Here is a 26219-nt window from a genome sequence, read left to right as displayed (position 1 = left end):
GTACTTCGACTCGCCTGAAAAGTCCGCTCCCCTTCTCACTCTCATAATGGGAGAGGGAGGGTGTTACTGCGCCGAGTCGAAGTAGTCCCAAAAGTGCTATTACGCCATAAAATATAGTTCCTCTTTTAAATCCGCTTAGAAAAGCGCTACGTTTTATTTTGTACCACCAAACTTGCTCGTATAACTACTCGTCTTAAATAGGAAAACCGTTGATGTGTTTGGTCACTTCTAACTTTATCTCTAAATGGTACCATTGAATGAATGGGGCTAAGCAAAATGCTATCGAAGCATCGCAGCGCGCTCCAGTGCTTACATGCACGCACACAGATGATAGAGGGATGTATCAACAATTCTTAGTTAAGGTAATAACATATTTTAATAGTCTACTCATGAAAATGAGTAGACTATTCCTTTAAGGTACGGAATATGTGAATAGATAATACAAACACTGCTTTGTAAATGTTGAAAATCTTTATCATTATCCTGTCTCTATATTAATATGACCATCCTGGTTCATTGGCGTTCATTTGCGTATGCTGTTGCCATGTTACAGGACGTTTCCAAGCATTTTTAGGCTGAAATAAAGCCTCTTTTTATTTACATTACAAATGCCTAGTATGTCTACTTTAATGGTCACGGGCGCGGAGCGGGTTGTTAAAATACATCCAGTGTTGCGGGGCAGGTTGGGGCAGGCTAAATATTTCATAAAAGCGGGACCCGGGGATTGGAAAAACGGCGACCAGCGCATCACTAATGTACAGCTGCTTTGAAACAATAAACAATTGTGAAAAGCGCTATATAAATAAAATTGAATTAATTTGTGAGAACCTCGACAAATCTTCTAATCCAGTGTAAACACAAATTTCTCTGTAGCCAGTTTATTCCTTTGATTTCAGGTTTAAGCGATAGTTTAATTAAAGCGATAGTTCAGCCAAAAATTAAACTTACCCCATTATTTACTCATCCTCAAGCCATCCGAGTTATATTGCAAAAGTCTTAGGCTGCCATGCCAGAATTAGAATAGCTGGTTTTGCAATGTTATAGTGATCATATATAATTGTTTCTCAGTCTCTTTAATAGAATACAACCAGATAATTACAGGAAATGTGTATATAGTATTAAAAACTGTATAAAAATGTAAACTGATGTGTCAAGAATTCCACTTGAGCAATAGCAGGAAATTGCACGATCTCTTAAACCTAAATAAAATTAAATCCAAATTTCTCGATTTAAAGAAATGAGTCTTTTTACTTCATTCTGCTCAAAAACACTCATTATTTTTCATACAAACACATATTAAGATATTTTTGAAAATGTCCTAGCTCTTCCAATTTTCATTACAGGTGAATACAGGATCCACTTTCTTCAAGTGCATCCATCTGTCGCAAAAGTAATTCACATGGCTCCACACAAGGAGGAAATTTTAAGCAATGTTTGTAACCAAACCATTTTTACGCACCATTGACTTCCATAGTAATATTTTTCCTACTATGGAAGTCAATGGTGCTTCTGTTTCCTGGTTAGCTACAAATATCTTTGTGTTCAGCAGAACAATGGCATTTTTACAGGTTTGTAACAACATAAGGGTGAGTAAATAATGACAGAATTTTCATTTTGGGGTGAACTATAATTTTAAAAATGGTCTTTTTTCCCACATATGGAAAAATGTGGCAATTTCATGTAAAGGACTGGTCTGTGTACTCTGCAGATTTATGACTCAAAGAGGTTGAGGATGAAAGATAAAACATCACGGGGCAAAGGTCAAAGTCAGAAAGCTGTAACAAAAGAACGTGAATGCTAAAATCAATATATAGGACTAGCTCTGACGCTAGACACTTCAACATGACAGATTCGTGAGCGAAACAATTTTCAGGAGTGGTTTGTTTTTGTTTGTTTCTTCCCTTGGTCGGAAAGGGTGCCAAAAAAGCAAAAGGGCAAATATTACAGCGGACAAACCATTATGGATATTGAGCGTATCTGTGTTTCATTTATCTGGGAAGCACATCGGTGGACAGCTCAAATACCAAAGAGGTCATCTTTCAAGGTGGGAGGTTTTAAAAGGAAAGTTCGTGGGAGCGGCTAAGGAGCGAGTCAAGCCTGACAGACAGCTAGTTAGTTACTAATACCCTCAGTTCTGCTTGACATTATTCTCTATTCTCTCACATCAACACCTGGCAATGAGAAAGCTAAAGAAAGAGCTATAGAAACAAGGCTGACGCCATCTGTGTGATTACTTATGAATAAAATCCATCCTGCATTATAAATGTCTATTTGCTGCTAAGATGGAATTGAGTCTCTGAAATAACTTCCTCTGGATATATTTTTTCCATACATGCTTTCTTTACTTAAATATAAGGGATTATTATGATGTTGTTTTAAAACGGTGTTATCCTCCTTGGCTGACTCTTACAAAATGACTTTCAAGAAAGTACAAATTTTGATGTAGAAGCAATTACCGGAGCTAACACTAACTTTAATATTCGCTGTGTTATAAAAAGACCTCTATTGTATATTTTCGTTTTTTTTTCTCAATATTTTTAAGGGATTATGTAAAAAGGCAAGAAATGAACAAAGGCGCAAGCTACACTTTAAAAACATACTTTTACACTTAAATTTTTCTTGGATTTAGAAGTCATTTTAACTGTATTAATTAGTGATGAGTTGCTGTAATTTATCAAATTTGACAAACAAAATGACTTAACTAAAGTAAATTCAACTTGATTTATTACGTTACAGCAACTCATCACTTGTCAATTGAAATGAGTTGTAAATCCTAGTTAATTAAACATGACAAAAATGTAAGAGCAAAAATATGTTTCTACAGTATAAGTTTGAAAAAACTATATGTTGATATGATTTTTACAGTGTTACATTTAGTTTAATGTTTAGCAATATAAGAAACAATTTCAACTTGCTTTTCTAAGTTATGTCAACTTATCACAAGTCACAGCTTTAAAATGTAGGTTGAATTGACTTGCATGATCCCCATTGCATGAGTTGTTAAAACTTCATTAAACTTAAAATGCTTTGTTATATTTTAAACCCAGCATGGGTGAAAAAGTGACAAATCCAGCTGTTGGGTAGATTTAACCCAGAAAATGTTTATATTTGACCAACAATAGGTTAAAATAACCCAAAGTGTATTATTAAACACAACGTAAATCATGTGCGTATACTGTAAGTTCAAATAACTCTTAAACACTTAAAGGGTGCATTAATCCAATTTAAAAATCACAAGCAGTCATTAAAAAAGCCAACGCTATCTCACGGCAATTCGTACGTAGTAGGTGGCAGGCCCGGATTGGATAATCAGGAGCACCGGGAGAACTCCTGGTGGGACGATCTGCTTTCTTTTGCTTTTCAAAGGGTCATCTGCCTTTGCTACCAGTCCCACTCGCTGTGAACATGGGCTTTGTTTCAGATACAACTAGTGCATTTAAAATAAACTTGAGCGTGACATGATGTGGATGGTCTTTAAAAGGAAAAGGACCTAGACTCTAAGGGGTTGTGCACACCAAAACTTTTAAATGCGCTGAAAACGCCTGGAGGACAACGAATGCCAGCTGTTTTTTCAGCTGAGCGCCAGCTTTCTTTAGCCGAGTGCTTTGGTAGCTGTGATACTTGAGTTGTGAGCCGGCTGGTTGTAATTGGACGGCCGTGTGAGAACTGACATTGACAAGCGGAGCTTTTCACCCAAAGTTAAATCTCTTTCAACTCTCGACACTCAGCGCCGAGTGCGGAAAGAAACCCAAAGCGCCGGTTTTCAGCGCAGAAAAAAAATGCTAGCTGCTGGCTTATATGAAAAACGCAGAGCTTCCAATCATGTGCCGGACGCACGGCGTAAAAGCTTTGGTGTGCACGCCCCCTAAGAAACGATGTTTTTTTTACACATCTTTTTGTGTTATGCTTTTAACAACATCATGTGTCACTTTGTGTTGATTTTGTGTTAAAACACAGGTTGTGTAAAAAGTAACAAAAAATGTGTTGTTTCAATAATAACACAGAGATGTTTGGATTCTGGGACAAAGCATTTAGGGTGTTGTCCCTAAACTAACACTGAGGTGTTTTGTTTTGAACACATCCATAAGTGAAAAAAGTATGTTTTGTGATGTTTTCTCAAGTAAAACATTTTGAAAGTCCATTATATATTTGTTCTTTTTTTTGACAAAAAGTAGCTTAGTTTTCTGGCAATATACATGATTTAAGAAATAAAATTAAGATGAGTAATTTTTCTATCTGTTTCCACTGCATACTTGATAAATCTTGCTTATGTATTGCATATCAGGGGTTTCCAAACGTTTTCAACCCAACAAGTAATCTCAAGACCCACCATTTTTTTAAATAGAAATATAGGGCAAAACACAAACATATTTGTTACCTTTCAGTACTTTTTGAATAATTTAATAATATTAAAATACCTACGGTAGGGCTGCACGATTGTGGCAAAAATAGTTGTTTAGGCGACTGTATTTGCACTGAATTGGAAATGATATATTTGAAAAATGCAATAAATTGCAAGGCTGCAGAGAACAGTGCACTATAGAGACAGAGCGCAGCGCGTCATAACCTGAAAACCACGCCCACCGGGGGGGAAAACAATCCAACCGTCTCCATTGACTTTGTATTGCGAGAAGCCGCCTCCTTGTCATTTCTGGCTTATAACAAAAAACTGAATAATGCCTAAAAGCTGCTGTGTGACAATATGTACAGCTAACAAGCCAAAGAACACAGAAATAAGTTTTTATAAGCTGTCGAGCCGTAAAACCCAGTCTTTAAGGAGAATAAAGTGGATCGCCGACTACGTTTCCCCCCAGTGGACGCAGTTTTACTAATAGGAGTACTATGAAAAGTTGCCTGTTTCCATTTTTGTGTCTTTAAACGCTCGTTTTTTGGGGTCGACAGCTTATAATAACTTATTTACAGATTAAACTTAAAAACAGAATAATACCTAAAAGCTGCTGTGTGACAAGGTGTACATCTAACAACCAAAAAAAAAAAAAAAACGTTTTTATAAGCTTTCGACTTCAAAAAACGAGCGTTTAAACACCGCATGTGTGCATTATTTTCAAATAATTCAAAGGACCGGAGTCAATTATTCCTCTTATACCACGGTTACCACAAACATTGCTCTGGTGCCTATTTTTTAAGACATTTGAAAAATTAGGTGTGCGGTTTACAGAAAAATAATCAACACCCATAGAACATTTCTCAGCCAATCAGAATGCAGCATTCAACAGACTCGTGGTATAAATTCTTTTAATATAGTCAGTCAGAACTAAAGTAGGCCGGTCTAAGTCATGAGGTGAGGTGGCTAATTTATATTAATTTGTATGACCACATTCCTACATTTTTGTAGGATTTGCAAGAGTGACAGTGTATTATGGAGTTTTTATTATTATTTTCTTTATTTTTGTATTTATTTATTTATTTATTTATGTGGGTTTTCTGTCTTTAATTATTATTATTGTATCAGTAATGCCCTGCATATATTGTAGTAATATATGCAGTTAATTCAATGATATAGCCATGTTTTGAATTCAAACAGTGGGATTACCTTAGGGGGGTGATATTGGGGGAAAATAATGGTGATTCTGTACAGATGGTTTGTATATTCTGAAAACTATCAGAGAATCAATAAACTTGTTAACTGTCACTATAATCTATGTTTTGTATGAAAATGTATGTTTTTGCATGAATAATTTCATGTGAATTGATACGAATTAGCCAACTTGTAAGATATGTATATTTTTTCGTGAGATCAGGCTGAAAAAGCATGTTTAAATGCATAGAAATATTTCCCTTCCACAGTCAGAAACACCTTCACGACCACAGATGCAGCTTAAAACCACAAACCTGCATGTCGCTAAAGCAATCTTTGTCTACACCCTGTTGCGCTCAGTCTACAAGGGGGTAAAAATATGAAAGCAAGTGCTAGCTCCATTGTTTATCATTCTCAAGAGCAGCCGTGTGGCTACATTTCTGGTTGTTCATCTTTATCAAAACTATTAGTGGAGACTTATACACTTGTCTAGAGGAAGGGGGTAAAAAATGACAAATCTTGGCCCTCTGATAAAAATGTTAACTAGGTGAGTGTCAAGGAGATGGATTGGGTGCTGTCAGGCCGTGCAGAAACATGAGAATACGTTGATATTTCTCATTACGTTGCTTTCTCCCCCATCTTTGTTTTTCCGCTGAAACTCCGGCGAGGAGAAAGTAGGGCCCGGCGATAAATCACGACCCAAATAACAACCGTGCCTCCCACGCCCCCTCCCGCCACCACGCCGAATATGATCGCTCGCTCCCTGTGCCGACGTACTTTGCGAGGAGGAGCCATCGATAACGGTCTAATGAACAAAGCTATCAGACGACATCAGGGTCGGGAGAAATGATAGACGGAAAGGATGAAGGAAATGCTTGATTTCGAAGTCTCTCGGTGGATCGACAAACAAAATGAAGATCTATCAGAAATTGTGAGACGCTGAGGATGATGCATTGATGGGATGACGGGGATATCAGAACGGTAAAGAAGAAATAGAGGGTTTATTAAGTGAGACTTATTAAGTGGTGCCCACCGAAACAATATGGATACAGAAACTAATCAGTGATATTACAAACAATCAAACATCAATTTAAATTGAACACAATAATTATTCAGACATTATCTTTTTTTTTTCAACACATAGTTGTAATACATCTCAATGGATCATTTAATATATCATGTTTGTCATTTTATTAACAGTATAGTTCACTCAAAAATGAAAAATCTCTTATAATTTACTCTTCCTCATGTCATCCCAGATGTATACTGTATGACTTCCTTTATTTAGCTAAACGCAATCGAATCATTTTATATTAAAATGTCATTTAAAATGTCATTTTAACTTATTATACGGCACACAGAATGTTGAAGCTCCAAAACCTGCATACATTCATCATAAATATAATCCAAACAACTCCAAAAACCAATGAGATTTGAAGTACATATATTAACCCACTGGAGTCAATTGGATTACTTTTATGATGGATGTATGCGGCTTTTGAAGCTTATTTTTTGAGTGCCCTATACAGGAAAATAAGTCATGAATAGCATGAGGGTAAATAAATAGAAAAGTTAATTTTTTCGGTCAGCTATTCCTTTTAAATCACCATGAAGTCAAAATATCATTACCCCTATTTACTTTCTTACCGCACTGGATCTTTTCAGCTTAACCCGAAGTTTCGATGCCTCTAGTGGTGCAAAGATGACAGAGTGCACCTTTAAAGTTTTTGGTTCATGTGACATGGTTTTGTGTATTTCGTAATCAGATTTCTTTTTTCATCCAAAAGCCGAGAACTAAAATAACGAAGATTCAATTTAGATTCCTCAGAGCAGAATATAACTGACACGGTCGCCTCCACCCAGAATCATCTTTAGCTTTACTCCACCAGCAGACTGTCAGGAGTGTGATTATAATTCTCACTCTGTCTTTTTAATATCTCCTCATTAAGTAGCCCCGAGCGCTCTTTCTGTCCCTGAACAATGCGGATCTCCTCTTGACAGCGAAGCCATTAAAAGTAAGTAGCTTAAAAAAACTTTAATGCAAAAGACAGTTTTTGTAACTGCGAGAACAAGATGGCCGTCTGTTCACAATCAATGCAGTGCAACTTACTTTTTATTTCACTTTTTGAATCTTTGGAAGCCTCTTATCACTGTATTAGGTTGTTAATGATATATACATATGCTATTTTGCATGTTCTCCCACTTAGAAATCATGGAGGGGTCTGAAATTGTCATCGTAGGTGCATGTCCACTGTGAGAGACATAATCTTAAAAAAATCCAGAAATGTATGATACAGATGCAAATAAGTATTTGAACACTTGAGAAAATCAATGTTAATATTTGGTAGAGTAGCCTTTGTTTGCAATTACAGAGGTCAAGCGTTTCCTGTAGTTTTTTACCAGGTTTGCACACACTGCAGGAGGGATTTTGGCCCACTCATCCACACAGATCTTCTCTAGATCAGTCAGGTTTCTGGCCTGTCTCTGAGAAACACTAAGTTTGAACTCCCTCCAAAGATTCTCTATTAGGTTTAGGTCTGGAGACTGGCTAGGCCACGCAAGAACCTTGATGTGCTTCTTACAGAGCAACTCCTCGGTTATCCTGGCTGTGTGCTCCGGGTCATTGTCATGTTGGAAGACCCAGCCTCGACCCATCTTTAATGCTCTAACTGAGGGAAGGAGGTTGTTTCCCAAAATCTCACAATACATGCCCCCGGTCATCCTCTCATACAGTGCAGTCGCCCTATCCCATGTGCAGAAAAACACCCCCCAAGCATGATGCTACCACCCCCATGCTTCACAGTAGGGATGGTACTCATCATTCTTCTTCATCCAAACACGTTTAGTGGAATTATGACCAAAAAGTTATATTTTGGTCTCATCTGACCACATCACTTTTTCCCATGACTCCTCTGGATCATCCAAATGGTCATTGGCAAACTTGGACATGTGCTGGTTTAAGGAGGGGAACCTTCCGTGCCATGAATGATTTCAAACCATGACGTCTTAGTGTATTACCAACTGTAACATTGGAAAGGGTGGTCCCAGCTCTTTTCATGTCATTGACCAGCTCCTCCCATGTAGTTCTGGGCTGATTTCTCACCTTTCTTAGGATCATTGAGACCCCACGAAATGAGATCTTGCATGGAGCCCCAGTCCGAGTGAGATTGACAGTCATGTTTAGGTTCTTCTATTTTCTAATGATTGCTCCAACAGTGGACCTTTTTTCACCAAACTGCTTGGCAATTTCCCCGTAGCCCTTTCCAGCCTTGTGGAGGTGTACAATTTGTCTCTAGTGTCTTTGGACAGCTCTTTGGTCTTGGCCATTTTAGTAGTTGAATTCTTACTGACTGTATGGGGTGGACAGGTGTCTTTATGCAGCTAACAACCTCAAACAGGTGAATCTAATTTAGGATAATAAATGGAGTGGAGGTGGACATTTTAAAGGCAGACTAACAGGTCTTTGAGGGTCAGAATTCTAGCTGATAGACACGTGTTCAAATACTTATTTGCAGCTGTATCATACAAATAAATAGTCATACATTGTGATTTCTGGATTTTTTTTTTAGATTATGTCTCTCACAGTGGACATGCACCTACGATGACAATTTCAGACCCCTCATTGATTTCTAAGTGGGAGAACTTGCAAAATGAAAACTCGTCATGGGCAGGGAAGCGTTTTCTCTTAAAGGTGCAGTGTGTAATTTTTAAAAGGATCTCTTGACAGAAATGCAAAATAATATACATAACTATATTATCAGGGGTATATAAAGACCTTTCATAATGAACCGTTATGTGTTTATTATCTTAGAATGAGTACTTTTTATCTACACACAAAGAGGGTCCCCTTACATGGAAGTCACCATTTTGTGCCGCCATTTTTCTACAGAAGCCCTTAACGGACATTTTTTTTTACTAAGTTGTCTCCGAAGATGACATGTTTGTCCAGTGGCAGCTACTGTAGCTTCTCTATGTGTTTCAAAAGCGAGGGGTGAGCAGTGGACTACGTTGTTGATTGCGATTCGCATCCTCACCACTAGATGCCACTAAAATTTACACACTGCACCTTTAATTGACAAGATAACTCATCAATGGCGGGAAAAGAGTTAAAGATCATACAGCTACTTTCTGGAAAGCGCTGACCTTTATAGAGAGGATGGAGTTGGTCAGATTAGAAAGTGCATAACCGTTCTAGATATTTTCCATGAGCTTAGTGGAATCTTTTAACAACCCATTTATTTTAGCAAATGGTTGTACAATACACAGGATGAGAACAAAAGAATAGCAAACTACTATATGTGCTATTTATTGGAATCAGTCCAGCTCAAGTAGGCATCGCATTCAATGCATCTGTCGCAGTGACAGCTTTTCAGGAGGCTTGAATTATTAAGTGGTCTGAAAGAAGAATAAACTGCCTTCTACTGTCATTACTGTATGTCTGCTGACAAGAGCATTCAAAAGAAAACTCAAAGAGATAAAAAGAATTAAAGAGGCAGGCAGAGAGAGAGAAAAGGGTAAAGTGCAATGACGCACACAGGTATGATATGCAGTGACAGAGTTTTCTTTGGCAAGGTGACACAGTAAAGAAAAACGGAAATGGCAGCAAGTAAATCAGACCGAGCAGCTGAAGCACCGCTGAAGAGTGAATCTTTCGCACAGGTACTGTCAGGCTGTTTGTGACCGCAACGCAGGAGTTTACGGTTGCATGTCACATTCTCTAAATGAAGTGACAATGTTATGTATGCATGCCCAAAGTACACTTGGCTTGCCTGCGTAACAGTTTTTGCCGTCAACAGAGTCTGCCAACAGAGTCTGCGCATAACAAAAAAGTTAGTAAAAATATTTAATCATTTAAATATTGTAAGTAAGAGATAATGTACAGGCAGTAGGTTGTAATCATAGCCATTCTCAAAGAGGTCTGGGAACCACATGCTCATTTTCTCGTATTTGAAGCGTGGTTTACGAATGCCCAGAGCCGTTTACTGGGCGCTACGAATGCCTATCAAATACGTCTGTACGTAGCTCATAGACGATGGTTTCAATTATACCAGATGACGATATAATATTAATAAATACCACTTACCATTTATAAGTTAAATGGACTTTGTTGACGACAGAAGTTGGTATCAACCATATCCTTTTTGGATATTAAATTATTTAACGCCAAAAGTTGCTTTTTGCACTCAAAACTACTTGGAACACTATCTAAGGCTGCATCGAAAGGTAACTTCGGGTCTGTTGTCATGTTGAATCCATAGATATAAACAAACTGCTTCGGTGTGTCACATAGATGTCTTCATCGTCTTGCTGCCCCCTCCCCGTTCTGTGATTGGTTCCCTATTTGAGGGGAAACTTTGGTCCATGGCCTCCATGCTACACTTGCAGCGTGAACAAATTTCCTCGCAAGGCAAACCCAGGCTATTGTTATCAGAGAAATAAGCGAAACTGAGGGTCTTGTATTACACTAAAAGGGCTTATTTCGCAACCTGTCGCCTGTACATTATCCCGCTTATTACACGACTATTTACCTTATAAGTAAGGAGCACTCAATATTGTTTTGAAATATTTTATTTGCTAATTTTTACCTTCCGTGAGGAAAATAGTTTATTTTTATAGTGTGAAACAAACAAGTAAACGGGTACTTTAATCAAATGAATCTTGGCTTAAATCAATCAGACTTTCAAAATCAATAAATCTGAAAGGTTTTATTAGAGTGCTGCAGGGATGACTTATTTTTGCAGGCCAACCTAAAAGATAGTGGGACACTGGCTCAATCGCAAATACCCCATCGATTTTTTCCCATAGACTTTTGGATTATCGCAAAAAATAAGTTATTTTTTATTTACTAGAAATTAAAGCTAATAAGCAAAATACATCACAATCTTTTGACATCAACGTCATCATCAAGCTTCCGACATCTCTTTCAAACTTTATTAAAAACATTTAAAATCATGTTCCCTTGTAAGAAAATACTCTGTGGATACTCTGTGTTTGTTGGGAATTGTGCCCATGTTGCGTTGTTTTTTTTTAAATTTTCATACCTGATGACTTTTAAATTCCCCGAAAAAAATCTGTATTAACAAGCAGCTTTAACTCTTTCCCCGCCATTGACGAGATATCTCGTCAATCAAGAGAAAACGCTTCACCGCCAATGACAAGTATTTCTGTCTTTCCGCCCTTCCGCAACTTTTTAAAACCGGAAGTATTGCCTTATGGCAAGCTGCTGCATGTCCATGTCTGTTTTAAAGATCGCTCTGAATGGGATCTCTATGAAAAGTCCGTCACAAAAATTGAATTATCTCTGCTTTTTGCTCAAAATGTGGTGTTTTTGCAGAAACCTACCCACATTCAAAAGCTGATTACAAAAGAACTACTGAAGATAGGATGAAACGTTTTTTTTTTTTTTGAAAGCAGAGGGTCTGTTCTTTCATTTGGTATATTGTATGTTTATATATTTGAAGAAGAACATTTTCTGGAAGGCATTAAACTTTTGTGAAAATCATAAAAAACGCTGGCGCTGGCTGGCAACTTTTTTTAAAAACGCTGGTGGTGAAAGAGTTAAAAAAGTCACGAGTTGAGGTATTACTGGTGTGTTGTATTTTGTAGAACAAAACGGAAAAATATCATGGGCTTGTGTTAACCCAAGATCTTATTCAAGATCCCCATAAAAAAAATATTGACTTCCCCAACAGGAAGTGCTAAAATGTTAACTCGCTACAGAGTTTTTTTTACTATTGCCTCAGCTAACACCATTGTAAGATTATACGTGCTTTAAAATATGACATAGGGCCCTATTTTAATGATCTAAGCGCATTGTTTAAAGCGCATGGTCTAAATGGGCGTGTCTGAACCCACTTTTGCTAATTTAACGACAGGAAAATGGTTTGTGCGCCGAGCGCACAGTCGAAAAGGGATGTTCATATTCTCTTAATGAGTAATGGGTGTGTTTTGGGCATAACGTGCAATAAACCAATAAGAGTCTCAGCTCTCATCCCCTTTAAAAGCCAGTTGCACTGGCGCTATGTCTAATCCCTATTTAGATGATGGACTTTGTAAACTGAAAAACTATGCGGAGGAAGAAGACCCCCAGTTTAAAAATAATGTAAAAAAGGTGTTATTTTTTGGATTAAATCCTTTAAAAGCCTTTTTCTTTCAGTCATGGAAGTAAAAATAGCAGGCTTTTAATTGCTGTAAATGTATTGATATCCTACATAATCATTGTAATCTCATAAAATAATTAGCAAATATGCTAAAAAAGGTTTGTTAACCATATTGCGCCATTGACTTTAGACTAGGTTTTTGTTGGTCAATGGCGTAGTCTATTTTAGTTGCCTCAAAATAGCAACGCGCCAACAATGCGCCTGAACACACCTCGTTTTTAGAACGGAGCGCCCATGGGTGCAAAATTGGGCGCAAATGCATTTGCTATTTAAACAATGTGGCGCTAAACGTGAAAATGATCATTGCGCCGGGATGAAACTAGCAAAAGACACATTGCGCTGGGTGTATGATAGAGTCCATACTGTAACAACAGTGATTTAGAAGCTGATACTGTAAAACTTACTGTTCATAAAGCAGCTGAGTTACAGTTATGTTTTTAGTTAGTTACTTTTCTAACACTGTTTTCTTTAACTTTAATCAAAAGCAACTTTTAAATAAGGAATGCTGTAAGCAGTACATCCTGAGGGACTTCACCATATGCACGGAGATGTGGATTAATGCTCTTTATCACCACAGTACAAGCTGCTGCCAGCATTTCATCAATTTTAGTCTTTTTTTTATAGTCTATAGCACAGTGTGATAAAACACATACAGGGTGACTTAAATATAGTAAAAAGATGCCTGAAACCCCAAATAATGGGGTTGACATTTGTAAATATGCTGCCTCAGACGTCCTACTCGTATACTGACAGCTAAACATCGAATGCATAAGGCACATAAAACAATACTTTATTAAATTCTGCAGGATTGGGACAACTACTTGACCATTTTAAGTCATCCCTAACACATGACGCTGAAAAAAATAAACTGTGATTGGTTGCTTTACAGTACATGTCAGTCAGTCAAACATACAGGTATGGGTGGTCCTTGAAATGAAGCCTTCTGTTGTCAAAAGTTCTGCATATGTAAGACTACAGTAGATAGATATGAGTATTCATTTCTAGCCCAATTGTGAGGACTTTAAAGGAGTTACAGTAATTTATTGAAAATGAAATCTGAATTTTACAGCGTAATTTCTCTTTACTGTGAAATTATAATAAATAATAACTTTAATACAGTAAACTAGTAATAGTATTGTATCACATTACATGACCCTTCACATGAGCACAACACCACATTTCTGCCACTAACAATTATTACTGTGAGAGCCCGATGGGGAAAAAACATACCGGAGAGACGATTCTTCAGTATCAGTGAGACGCTAAAATCCCATCTACTCTTAAACAGGCTTTATGAGCAAGTAAATGCATCTAGTTTAGCTTATAAAACATTTAACAGTCTAAGGTAACAGGGAACAACTCTCAGCGATTATTTATAGGAAGGCAAAAACAGCTCGGAGGAAACAAATCTCGCTCATTTGCTGTGCAGGACAGTGAAAATGAAAACCGAAAAACTCTAGAATAACCCCCGTGACCGCATGCAAATTTAACAACAAGCTTATTTATCATGCGCTGGTCGAACACTGGTGATGAGACCCTTCATTTCTCTCCGAGCACTTTTGGGAATTAAAAAAGCAAGGCTTATGTTAATAAACGGGCTGTGGAGTGGAATATTCATATGAACCCGACTAGCTGATGTTCAGCCTAGCATTGCTAAGTACATGTTTCAATTACATATAAAAAGTCGCAGTTAAAGATACAGAAAATAAAACATGTGGGCGGATAAGTACTGTACGATCATAATATGTTGCAAATTACAGTCATTTACGGTACTTTACAATATTGCTTTTCATGTAATAAAGAAAACTATCTTCGTGTCTTTTTAATCTTGTATTGTATGGAGGACCACAAGAGTTATGCAAAATGTAATAAAGAACTAAAATATTTAATAACTACCTGGACAATAAAAGTAGCAATTAATAGATTTGCTCAAAATTTCATTAATTAATCTATAAATAAATAAACAAAGTTACAAAAAACAAATCATTTAATTAGGCAATAAAAAGTGAGATTATAAAAATAATGTAGAAATAAATATTAATCCATTAATAAATAGTTCAAAGTAATATAACAATTTACAAAAACAACATAAAACACTCAATAAGTTTTAAATTGCATTAATTAATTCTTAATTAAATAATGGATTTTCAAAATGTATTTCAAAAAGCGATTTAAAAAGAGAAATAAATAACTGGATTTATAAATTAAACTACAAATACAGGTTTAAAAAATTTCCTGATGGTACTCCTTATTGTTTCCGTGACTCTTTGGGTCCTTGCAAATGGTCAAATAAGAAATGCAAATTAGCTATGGCCAGGTGGATGTTACAAGCTCGCTGATTGGCTCTGATTATACGTCATGCGCAGATTTATAGATCTTGGATGAGGACCCAAAGAGTCACAGAAAAGCTAAATAGAGAGGCTAAAACGAAAAGCAAAGCGAATAGCGAAAAAAAGGAGAACCATCGGGAAAATGAAAACAGAAAAGTTAAACGGAAATGCCCTTTTATATGCCTAATTTAAACCTGTATTTGTAGTTCAATTTATAAATCCAGTTATTTATTTCTCTTTTCGCTTTTTGAAATACATTTTGAATATCCATTATTTAATTAAGAATTTGTAAATGCAATTTAAAATGATGAACTTATTGAGTGTTTTATGTTGTTTTTGTAATTTGTTATATTACTTTGAACTATTTATTAATGGATTAATATTTATTTCTACATTATTTTTATAATCTCACTTTTTATTGCTTAATAAAATGTTACACTTGATTTTTTTGTAACTTTGTCTATTTATTTATAGATTAATTAATGAATTTTTAAACAAATGTATTAATTGCTATTTTTATTGTCTAGGTAGTTATTAAATATTGAAGTTCTTTATTACATTTTGCATGACTCTTGTAGTCCTCCATAGTTATTTTTAGGTGAACTATCTCTTTAAATCAGCTTCTAAAAAAATCTGCAAACACTTGAATTGCCCGACCACGGCCTGTAGGCGCATTAAACGGAACGTGCATAGCATGCGAACCTCACCTCATCGTAGATGCTGTCGTTCCTTTCAAAGTCTCCAGGCTTCCTCGGCAGCACGTGGACGTGGACATGCTGTAATAACGAGAAAAACGTTTAATCGAAATCTCATTCATTCAGTAGGAGTTCACAGGCAGAGAAAGTAGAGACGGGTATGCTTGCCACCCTCCATATCACTTCCTTCAATACAACACAATCTTCTGCCAGCTTGTGCTGTTTAGAAAAAACTTTCCCACATCAACAAAGTGTTACTGTAAATCCCACTAAGCGTGCGTCTGTAAACCTCCACGACTGCTTCTTTTCAGACTTTTAAAACTTAAATTGACTTTGTCAGATGTTCTCAGCAAATTCCCTCAGCAATATGCTGTCACAAACTTGGCCATCTGCACGGTTAGTTTGTGAAATTTTGCTTTCGTTTGGTGCGCATTAGCAACATAATTTGAGTCCCAGCAGAACCGGTTCTGTTTAAGCGATACATTTAGTTTTTGTGCACAGATTTTGTTCTTTGAGAGGATACAGTAGGTGTGCATTATGTAGATCATCTGTGGCTGGTATTGTTATCTTTTACTTTTTGATATCTGTCATACACTCTTAAAAAATAAAGACAGAATGGTTATTTGGGGAACCAAAAATGGTTATTTTATGGCATTGTTTTGCAGACAAATAATGTCCTGTTCCAGACTTTATAATGTTAGTAAATGGTGCTTCTGATTTAAAGCCTATAAAGTGAATTAATCATTCACAGAAGTAATTAACAATGCAATTTTGTAAGAAAAATTGACAATATTTAATTAATTTTACAGAAGGATGGGTGGACTTTTTGGGCTTCAAATCAGAAGCACCATTTACTTCCATTATAAAGCTTGGAACAGCCAGGACTTTTCTAATATAACTCTGATTGTGTTCGTCTGAAAAAGATAATCTTATACATCAAGAATGGCTTGACGGTGAGTAAATAATTTTTGGGTGAACTATTCCTTTATGAACCTTTAGGTAGTCAGGTGCTTAAAGATGATAAAACATTATAAGACAGAGTTTTGGTGCAATGCCATGTTTGACATGTTCAAATAGCTCAGTTAGAAATGTAAAAGGGGTCATAGCATAGACTTTTTCCATGTTTAAGTACTATAATTGGGTCCCCAGTGCTTCCATTAACCTAAAAAACGTGAAAAAGATCAACCCAGTAACTTAGTTTTGGTAAGCCATTCAGTGCAAGCGTGTGAAAAATTAGGTTGTCCTGATTCCTGGTTTTGTGAGGTAGGTAGCAAGGTCATTTACAATAATACCACCCCTTAATCTGGACTATCCAAACCAAGGCACTGCCATTAAGTGCAGATAGAAAAATAATTTACAGCACAATCGAGTTTCAATTTCAACAAACCACCATCATTGCTATGAGTGTTTGCATTTCATCAGTTCATTTGCATTTTAAAGGACACACCCAAAAACGGCAAATTTTACTACAAAATGGGAATTTTAACATGCTATAAATAATTATCTGTGAGGTATTTTAAGCTAAAACTTCACATACGCACTCTGGGGACACCAAAGACTTATTTTACATCTTTAAAAAAAATCTCATAATATGACCCCTTTAAAACATGCAATGTCCCTATCTATTAAAATGTCTTGCTGTACTGTATGTTCAACTTAAAAAATAGTCATGTAAAACTGTCACTGTTAGATGTTTCCATTTAAAAGATCAAATAAAAAGGCCTGTGACAAAAAGCATGTCCAGTAAATGTGTATTTTGTGATCATTCGTTGTTAAAGTACCAAAGCTTTTCATGCAAAGATAAGATGCATGCTATGTTATGTGGATAGCATACATATAAACTTGCAAATATAAAAGTGAAGGTTAAAAGAGGGTGGTTGTGACATCACAATGCTTTCTCGTGTCTCCTTGAAAAGACTCTTAAAGTTTGATCTTATGAAAGCCAGCTTTGATTGCTTTGTCCAGTCGTGAAGATCTCAGGTTTAACACAGCATAAATATTAAAATATATTTGGGACCCTGGACTACGAAACCATTTTTTAAAATGTAATTTATACATTATCTAAAAGCTGAATAAATAAGGTTTATTGTTGTATTTTCTGAAAATATTTGGCAGAACTATTTGAAAATCTAAATTATGAGAAAATTGGCATTAAAGTTGTCCATATTAAGTCCTTAGCAACACATATATTTACAGTAGGAAATGTACAAAATATCTTCATGAACATGATCTTTACTTAAATGGAACATATTATGAAAATCTGACTTTTCCATGTTTAAGTGCTATAAATGTGTCCCAGATGCTTCTATCAACCTAGAAAATGTGAAAAAGATCAACCCAGTAACTTAGTTTTGGTAAACCATTCCCTGCAAGCATGTTAAAAAACAGGTCATTTGGCTCCCCCTGTGATGTCAGAAGGGGATAATACCGCCCCTTAATCTGCACTATTCAACCACGCCACTGCCATTTAGTGCAGAGATGAATACATTTGCCATATTTGACATCTTAAAAAGTCTTGTGAAATGCCCCTTTTAATATCATAATAGGTCATTTTGACCCATACATGTATTGTTGGCTATTGCTTCATGTAAACCTGTGCTACTTATGACTGCTTCTGTGGTCCAGGGCCACAAATATAAAAGCCTGCCACAAACAAAAAATATAATTATCTATCATTCAAACCATCAGACAGGGTTTCACACTGTGATGAACTCTACCAGGGTATGATAACCTAATTACCATGCTTTTTAATTCATTTTTCATTAGCCTGTTGTGATAAACAGCTCAAGCTTAGTGAATAAGTATTTATAAATGTTACAAACAAGATAACATGTTTGGAGGCATCTGCTTTGTTGCAATGTGCTTTCTGTTTAATGAGTCCATTTGCATAATGTCTGCATTATTAAATTCGTCTACCTTGAGAAAAGTATGAAAACATACACGCGCATACACGAGATTGTGATTTCCTCGAGAAGACTTTGAATGGAATGGTTAGCATGGAGAAGAAACACTCTGCAGACTGGAGCAAAGGGCCGCCGACTGAACAGTGCAGAAAATTAGATGGGTGATTTTAAGGGCAATCTGACAAGGTGCTTGTGAAATTCGGGGCGAGACTTTAGGGTTAGGGTCTGACATTTATTGCATTTCATTTTATGTGATATAGACCATGGATTACTTGTACATGATTTTATTTGCCTTATTTTAAATTAAATACCAGAGCACCAGAATTGAAATTCAATTATACACGGCACCCATTCGGTTAATCATAAAATAATAAAATATTGTTTCATTAAAAAAATTCTGAACATAAACATAACATAATTGCACTTAAATGATTTACTTATTTTCATGTTTAAGTGCTATAAATGGGTCTCCGGTGCTTCTATCAACCTAGAAAATCTGAAAAATAACATACGAGTAACTAAATTTTGGATTTTGGTAAATCATTCTCTGCAAGCATTCTCTGTAAAAAAAATTAGGTCATTGAATTTTGACTCCCCTTGTGATGTCAGAAGGGGATAATACCGCCCCTTAATCTGCACTATCCAACCACAGCACAGCCATTTGGTGCAGAGATCAGCTCATTTGCATTTTAAAGGACACACCCAAAAACGGCACATTTTTGCTCACACCTACAAAATGGCAATTTTAACGCTATAATAAATTATCTATATGACATTTTGAGCTAAAACTTCACAGATGTACTCTGGGGACACCAAAGAATTATTTTACATCTTAAAAAGTCTTGTAAAATGTCCCCTTTAAAGCAACACTATGTAGTTTCCATGTAAAAATGACTTACAGCTCCCCCATGTGGTTGAAAAGCGCAACAGTGCCTTGTATCAGACACTCTTCTGCAGGCAGGGGGAGGGTCGGGGCTGTGTGCTCTACCCTCCACCCTCACTTTCAGAGTGTGCTTGTAGCAGCTAGGAGGCTGCTCAGGTTGCAGCAACAGTACAATTTGTCCAGTTAAAAGTTGTTCTATCACTGAAATAATTTTAGAGACATTATTTAAAGGTAAAAAAATACATAGTGTTGCTTTAAGACCTTGCTATATTTCGGAAGGATAGTCATTGCCTTTTTGTCCAACAACACACTTTAATTGTATTTTTACCGACAATATACTGTAGCATGGTCTGTTGTATTGTACCTTATTAATTTCAATCCTGGGAAATAAAAACATTCACTTCTTATGAAAAGCAGCATAAGTATTATGATAATGGCTAAAAGCCGAACAGCATATAATCACTGAGTTAAGTGGTGCTTGATTGAATTTGAATGTTTCTAAGGGTGTAAGTCCTCTCACAGCTGAACATGTCGCTATTTTACATTTTAACCATCCTCATAAACATGAAATACCTTTCATCAGGCCTGAATATCGTGAGACATCTGCAACCAACTTCTACTGGAGAAAAGGTTTGTAAAGTGTCCTTTCCTTTAATTCAAACAGATGTCTTTTAATTAGCTCCTAACTATGAACAAATGTGCAAAATGGCTGCTCTGCTATTTATATTGTTTAGGTTAAATCCAGTCAGACAAGTAGACAAATGCATTTTGTCACCAACAGCTGGTCTCCAATTAAGACACGGGGGTCAAAAGCAATAGAGGCACACGGCACAAACTACCTATTAAAGAAAGATAGATCTTTACCCGAGTCATCCATTGGAGCACTGCACTGACTGTAATCTCACGCAGAGCTGGTCTGGGAACCTTGGCCGCTTTGAATGACCAAGGACGGCCCAAGAGATCTGACTGACAAATAAAGCAACCAGGCACATTTGTGCCATGTCATGTGTAAAGTCACTTTAGATAATTGTTTCTAAACATTATAACTGTTAGACATTGCAGAAACATGTTACAATGACTATGAACTATGTAGTACTGAATTGTGGAGTTATACCGCTAAACAGTTTTTTCCACATTTCGGTGCTCGGATTATTTGGGCAGGGCTACAACTTTGGCTCGATGACGCACTGGTCCACCCCTAACACAATCGTGAGCATCCATTGAGGTTGTATGGGTATTTGAAAGTAAAAGAGACAGCAGCTTTCCCACGAGTGGGCGTGGTTTTAGCCCTGACAGAAGACACGCCCCCAGTGTTTGAGAGCAAAGATGATTTTGATAACTTATTTTATTTATTTAAATAAATCATAATCTTTTTAATCATTCAAATTTGTCTGGGTGGTTAACTCATTCCCCACCAGCCATTTTTGAAAAGTTGCCCACCCGCATTTTTGTGATTTTCACAAAAGTTTTACAAAATGTCTTACAGGAAAATTTTCTTATATAAACATACAAATATATCAAAATAAAGAACAGATCCTCTGCTTTCAAATAAATAATAAACAAACAAACAAAATGGAAAAAAGTTTCGTTCTATCTATAATTTTTCTCTGCTTATAAACTTTTAAATATGGGTATTTTTCTTTAAAAATATCTTTTTTAAGCAAAAAGCTGAAATAATTGCATTTTTGTGAAGGAATTTTGTTAGAGATCAGATTCAGAGCAATTATCAAAACATACACAGAGTTTAAAATGAGTAAATAACACTTTGGCTTCAGTTTTTTCATAAATTGGGTAAGTGGATAATCGTGGTATTGCAGATTAACATCAAAATTCATCAGGAACACATTTTTTATTCAAATGTTGTCTCTTAATTGACAAAATAACTTATTAACACTTTCCCCGCCATTGATAACACATTTTTCTGTGGTGTGACAAGCTGAGAACACATTTAAATACACAGACTTGTGGAACTACAAGAACACAGACTACACGAATGTGGAAATGTCTCCATAATAATAGACTGGTGTGCAACCAGTAATTAATTAATTCACGAACGTCGCTAAAATTTATAATAACAATTGCAAACATGTTAAAATCTTTATTTTAGAATCCACTAATTGCTTCAAGCAAAACTCTTGGACGTCTTTAAAAGAGCTCCTATTTCATTGCTAAAAACAACGTTATTTTGTGTATTTGATATAATACAGTGTGTTCACGTGGTTTATCTGTACGTTGTGATTGGTCTGAATACCTCTGACGTCAGACAGAAATGTGACGCTCCTTACCATGTTTGAAAGATTCGGTCACAATGCAATGCTAGCAGGAGTTAACTTACAGGCTGCGAGTCCAAAGCGGGAGGAATTATGATAATGTCAGTCTTGTCTACATAACCAATCCCAGGAAGTAAACTGTTGCCTACAATGCGTGTGTTTGTTGTAGTCCAAGAAAAGAGATTTACGTTGGAGACGATAATTCGCGTCATCTTTTACTTTGGGGTTTCCACCTTCTGCATATTGTTAACATGTACTAATACACACACAGCAAAGGAAATGTAAAATCGTGAATCAGAAAATTGGTGCTCTTTATCATCAGACTTTACACGGACTTGTGGAACTACACAAACACAAATTACACGGATGTGGAAATGTCTCCATAACAACATACCGGTAGTTAATTAATTCACAAACATTGCTAACGTTTATATAACAATCACAAACACGTTTACATATTTTATAGTTCACAAATTGCTTCAAGCTAAACTCTTGGACGTCTTTTAAAGACTTTATGCCGTAAACCTCGCATAATTTTAAAAATGCAGTGTTTATTCGATTTTCTTGAAGCTTTGTCGTTGATGTAAACATGACAGCTTTCTACGCTGATCAGACAACTGTGTTGTTTCCAGAAAGACCATTAAAGGGATAGTTCACCCAAAATTTTTCTCATTCTCATGTTGTTGTAAACCTGTATGAGTTTATTTTATTTTGATGAACACAAAAAAAGATATTTTGATAAATGATTGTAAGCGTGACGGCTGTCACTTTTTATTCGATATTCGAATATGCATTCGAACATGACGTGAAATATCCGTATTCGAACTATAAATAAACCTTACGGTTTTTAAAATGACAAGTGTAGCGCATTTTTACAGTAACAACTCGTAATAGGAAGGAGGCTGAGAATGAAACCGACGACGGCAACTGTGCGCAAGAGAGGGAAGACGTGGCTCCGGCTTCTGCAGACTTTTTTTGCTTTTTCTGTGGAAATTGTTTGGAAAATTCTGCGGAATGATTTTAAATGTTTTAAAAAATATATTAAAGAATTTAAGCTGTAAATATTACAAATGATTTTCTTACAATGAAAATGAATACACCAAACCAATGAAGCCTCTGAATCAAATTGGACCAACATGAACCTAATGTGCATGTCAAGATAGAATTATAGTTTGTATATAAAATGACATATTATTGTTTATAGTGTTATATATTGTGGCAGAATAAAAAGCTTGTGTTAATACGTTCGCATTATGAAATTAGCATGAAGATAATTTCATCATTTTTACAAGGCAATGTAAACTTTATATTAAACAACAACAGCATTTGTCTTGGAAACGGATTTGAAATGATGTGCTGACTGTCGCGCGTCACAGACGACAGAGTCAAGTGAGATCTGCTTAACTCAGCGGTAAGTTTAATTCCATCTCAAATATCAAATGGTTTGTGCTCTCTATCATTAAAAACGGTCAAGCAAACAGCACGCGCAGAGATAATGTACTTGTCAATGACGGCTCACAAACGCGCTATGTATGTATGCTTATTGTCAATGAGATTACTTCTCACAAACATGCTCAAGCGCGGGATAGGTGTGCTTGTCAATGACGGGCATTAAATCCAAGTTTTCCGCCTAAATCTGCGGGCACGTATTCCGTTTGGGCTTGGCTATGCTGTTTAACTCATTCACCGCCATTGACGAGTTATCTCGTCATTTATGAGTTCATATTTAACTAATAAGTATGCCTTTCTGGACAAATTTCAAAGTGAAAGTGTAATACCGCTTTTATCCACCAGATGGCGGCAAAACGAATGTATCAAAAACGGAAGTTAAAAAAATATAACGTTTTATTTTAACTCTCTTTATGTTTGATAGTCATTCTGAGTCTGATCTCTAACATAAAATTCTTTACAAAAACACAATTTTTTAAGCTTTTTGCTCAAAATCTTGTATTTTTGAAGAGAAATATCCATATTTCAGTGGTTAAATTAAGTAGAAAAAGTAAATATATAATGAAACGTTTTTTCCCCATTTTGTTTGTTTGTTTGTTTGTTTATTGCTTGTTTTAAAGCAGAGGGTGTGTTCTTTAATTTAATATAATTTGTATGTTTATATATTTATAGAAAATAATTTTTCCTGCAAGGAATTTTGTGAAAATTTTGTTAAAATCACAAAAATGCATGTGGGAAACTTTTCTCAAAAAGGCTGGCGGTGAATGAGTTAAGTTGTCACGTTATTGTTTGTACCTGTTCTGAATCGGGGGAGTTTTCATAGAAGTTGTTATTCATAAGTTGATAACCTGTTGTTTCAAACATTAAGTAAAAAAAGTAATCCAGACAGTCCTGTTTATGACTGTCAGTAGCTAAGTTTCCATCCACTTGTCAATCTAATTATCTGAAGTTCGGTTAAAAAACTTATGCGAATAAAGCTGGTGAAAGTGTGTTTCCATCCAACGGCTTTAAAGTGAATAAAAACCTGTGCGTAATGACGTCACATGCTGGTTTGCGATCAAATTGGTATATCGAATTGATTTGAGACATTTGAAGGTGTTTCCATTCATTTTGCACTGAATCGCACAATATTCAAGCAAACATTTGCGAACAAAGTTTTGCTAGACAAATTTGCGGCATTTCACAAGTTATAAGTGCTTATGTGCCAGCTGAGCTGATAGCGACATATCAAGCTATAATAATAAGAAAATTATGTTAACATCAAATTGCTATGATGATGCAGATGCATGTAAATGCCCAACGACAACGGAGGCATAAACGTGAATTGATAGTCCGGATCAATTCTTAACATAAATGAGAACGAAAAAATATCTTTAGAGTTGTTAATAAGCCAATAAAGCTACGAGGGTTTCTTTGGCCGATGATCCATCTCATCAAGGTCGAATTTGCTTTTATTTTCCCTCCGGCACCGTTGCGAGATAACTCTCTTTTTTGAAACGCGTATCGCTGTTTGAGCGCCTCATTTACTCCGGAGGACGTCCCACGTCTTGTCATAACCATTGTTGGACATTTCCTTCGAGTTCCTGATAAATTATGGCATTTCTTAGATTTTTGCTATCTAAAATAGAGCTGTAATCGAACCCGAAAGTATATTTAGATTGACAGCTTTTTAAAAGCCCGAACCCATTTACAGCCATACATTATTTAAATTTGCGCACGCAAACAGCTTTTATCAAGAATGAGTAATTTACACAGGTTTTAACATTATTTATTAATGACTAACTGGGCTACACGTCACTTGGAAGTTGAAACAAAGAAAAAAAATAAGTCATCTGTAAGATCGTAACATCTCGTTCTAAATAGGCATATGCAATACATTATAGGCCAACATGCAAATAAAAACAATTATTTCTTAACGAATTAAATTAAGATAATACATTCTGAATAAGATGGTTATTTGGGAATAACGAAATTAGGATAAAGGTTCTGTGGTATTTGCTTCGGCACTTTCTTTACATTAATGCCAACATTAGTCTATATCCTCTGTCTAAATTATGTATTTAAGACTAAGTAATATTTAGTTATACATTAAAAAACCTTTACTCACCAAGATTAGGCATTTTTGTTGAGGAAATTATTAAATCCACTGTAAATGGCTTCAGCGTGGTCCTGCGCTTACTGATAGGGCATTCAGCAGGATTGAACTTGACCGCTCATTAACCGTGCAAAGGCGGAGCACGAGCCCGTGTAAAATGTTAGAAATGAAGCCCGAATCCAACCGAACCCGTCGGGTTCGGGCAAAAATCTTCAGCTCTATGCTAAATTAAATTTCAAATGAATCTCGTCTCGTCGTTTGTCCACTTACATCTGACTTTGTGCCACCAGAGCGGAAATTACCTAAAACGTTTTCTTCTTGTTTTGTGTGTGGGTTGCAACCATAAAAGGACCTAAACCTTAATCGCAAATCATTATTTATTCGGCAAATAACGTTTCCATCAGCGTTTATCGCATAAGCCATATATCGATCAAGATAAAATCCGATGAGATCGAACGTATTTCTTTTGAGTCGATATTCATGAAATTCAATCGAATTTTACTGTTTCCATAACGCATTTTTCATTCGATATCACTTAATTCGGATAAAAACATGTGGATGGAAACATGGCTAGTGTTCATAAATTTGTGATTGAATCTCCATTACAGTGTTTTTTTATGCGCACGGGGGGCACCTAGATATTCTAATATATATCAAAACATTGCATGATATTCGATATCCGTTCGAATTAGATTTTTCTCAAAAGTGACAGCCCTAGTAAGCATGCAGTTGACGGTACCCATTGAATTCCTTTGTATTTGTTTTTCCTACTATGGAAGTCAATGGTTACAATCAGCTGTGTGCTTACAATCATTTATTAAATTATATTCTTTTGTGTTCATCAGAAAAAAGACTTAGAACAACACGAGGATGAGAAAATGAAAAATTTTCTTTT

The 26219-nt window shown here is 36.0% G+C and overlaps 1 protein-coding gene across 5 annotated transcripts in view; it reads right to left on the bottom strand.

The window, feature by feature from the left end:
- LOC129427603 (bis(5'-adenosyl)-triphosphatase) overlaps window positions 1-26219 on the bottom strand; it is a 433001-nt gene that overhangs the window by 50881 nt on the left and 355901 nt on the right. For 4 of the 5 annotated variants that reach the window (XM_055184195.2, XM_073875867.1, XM_073875868.1 and 1 more), the window contains one exon: window positions 15737-15805. The exons of the other annotated variant lie outside the window; for it this stretch is intronic. In XM_055184195.2, the coding sequence (XP_055040170.2) occupies window positions 15737-15805 (69 nt within the window). The remainder of the gene's footprint in view (window positions 1-15736; window positions 15806-26219) is intronic. 5 annotated transcript variants of the gene reach the window in all.

Source organism: Misgurnus anguillicaudatus, chromosome 14, assembly GCF_027580225.2.
Source record: "Misgurnus anguillicaudatus chromosome 14, ASM2758022v2, whole genome shotgun sequence".
Classification (NCBI taxonomy): Eukaryota; Metazoa; Chordata; class Actinopteri; order Cypriniformes; family Cobitidae; genus Misgurnus; species Misgurnus anguillicaudatus.
The sequence above is the reverse complement of the archived record's forward strand: the minus strand, read 5'-3'. Positions and strand labels throughout refer to the sequence as shown.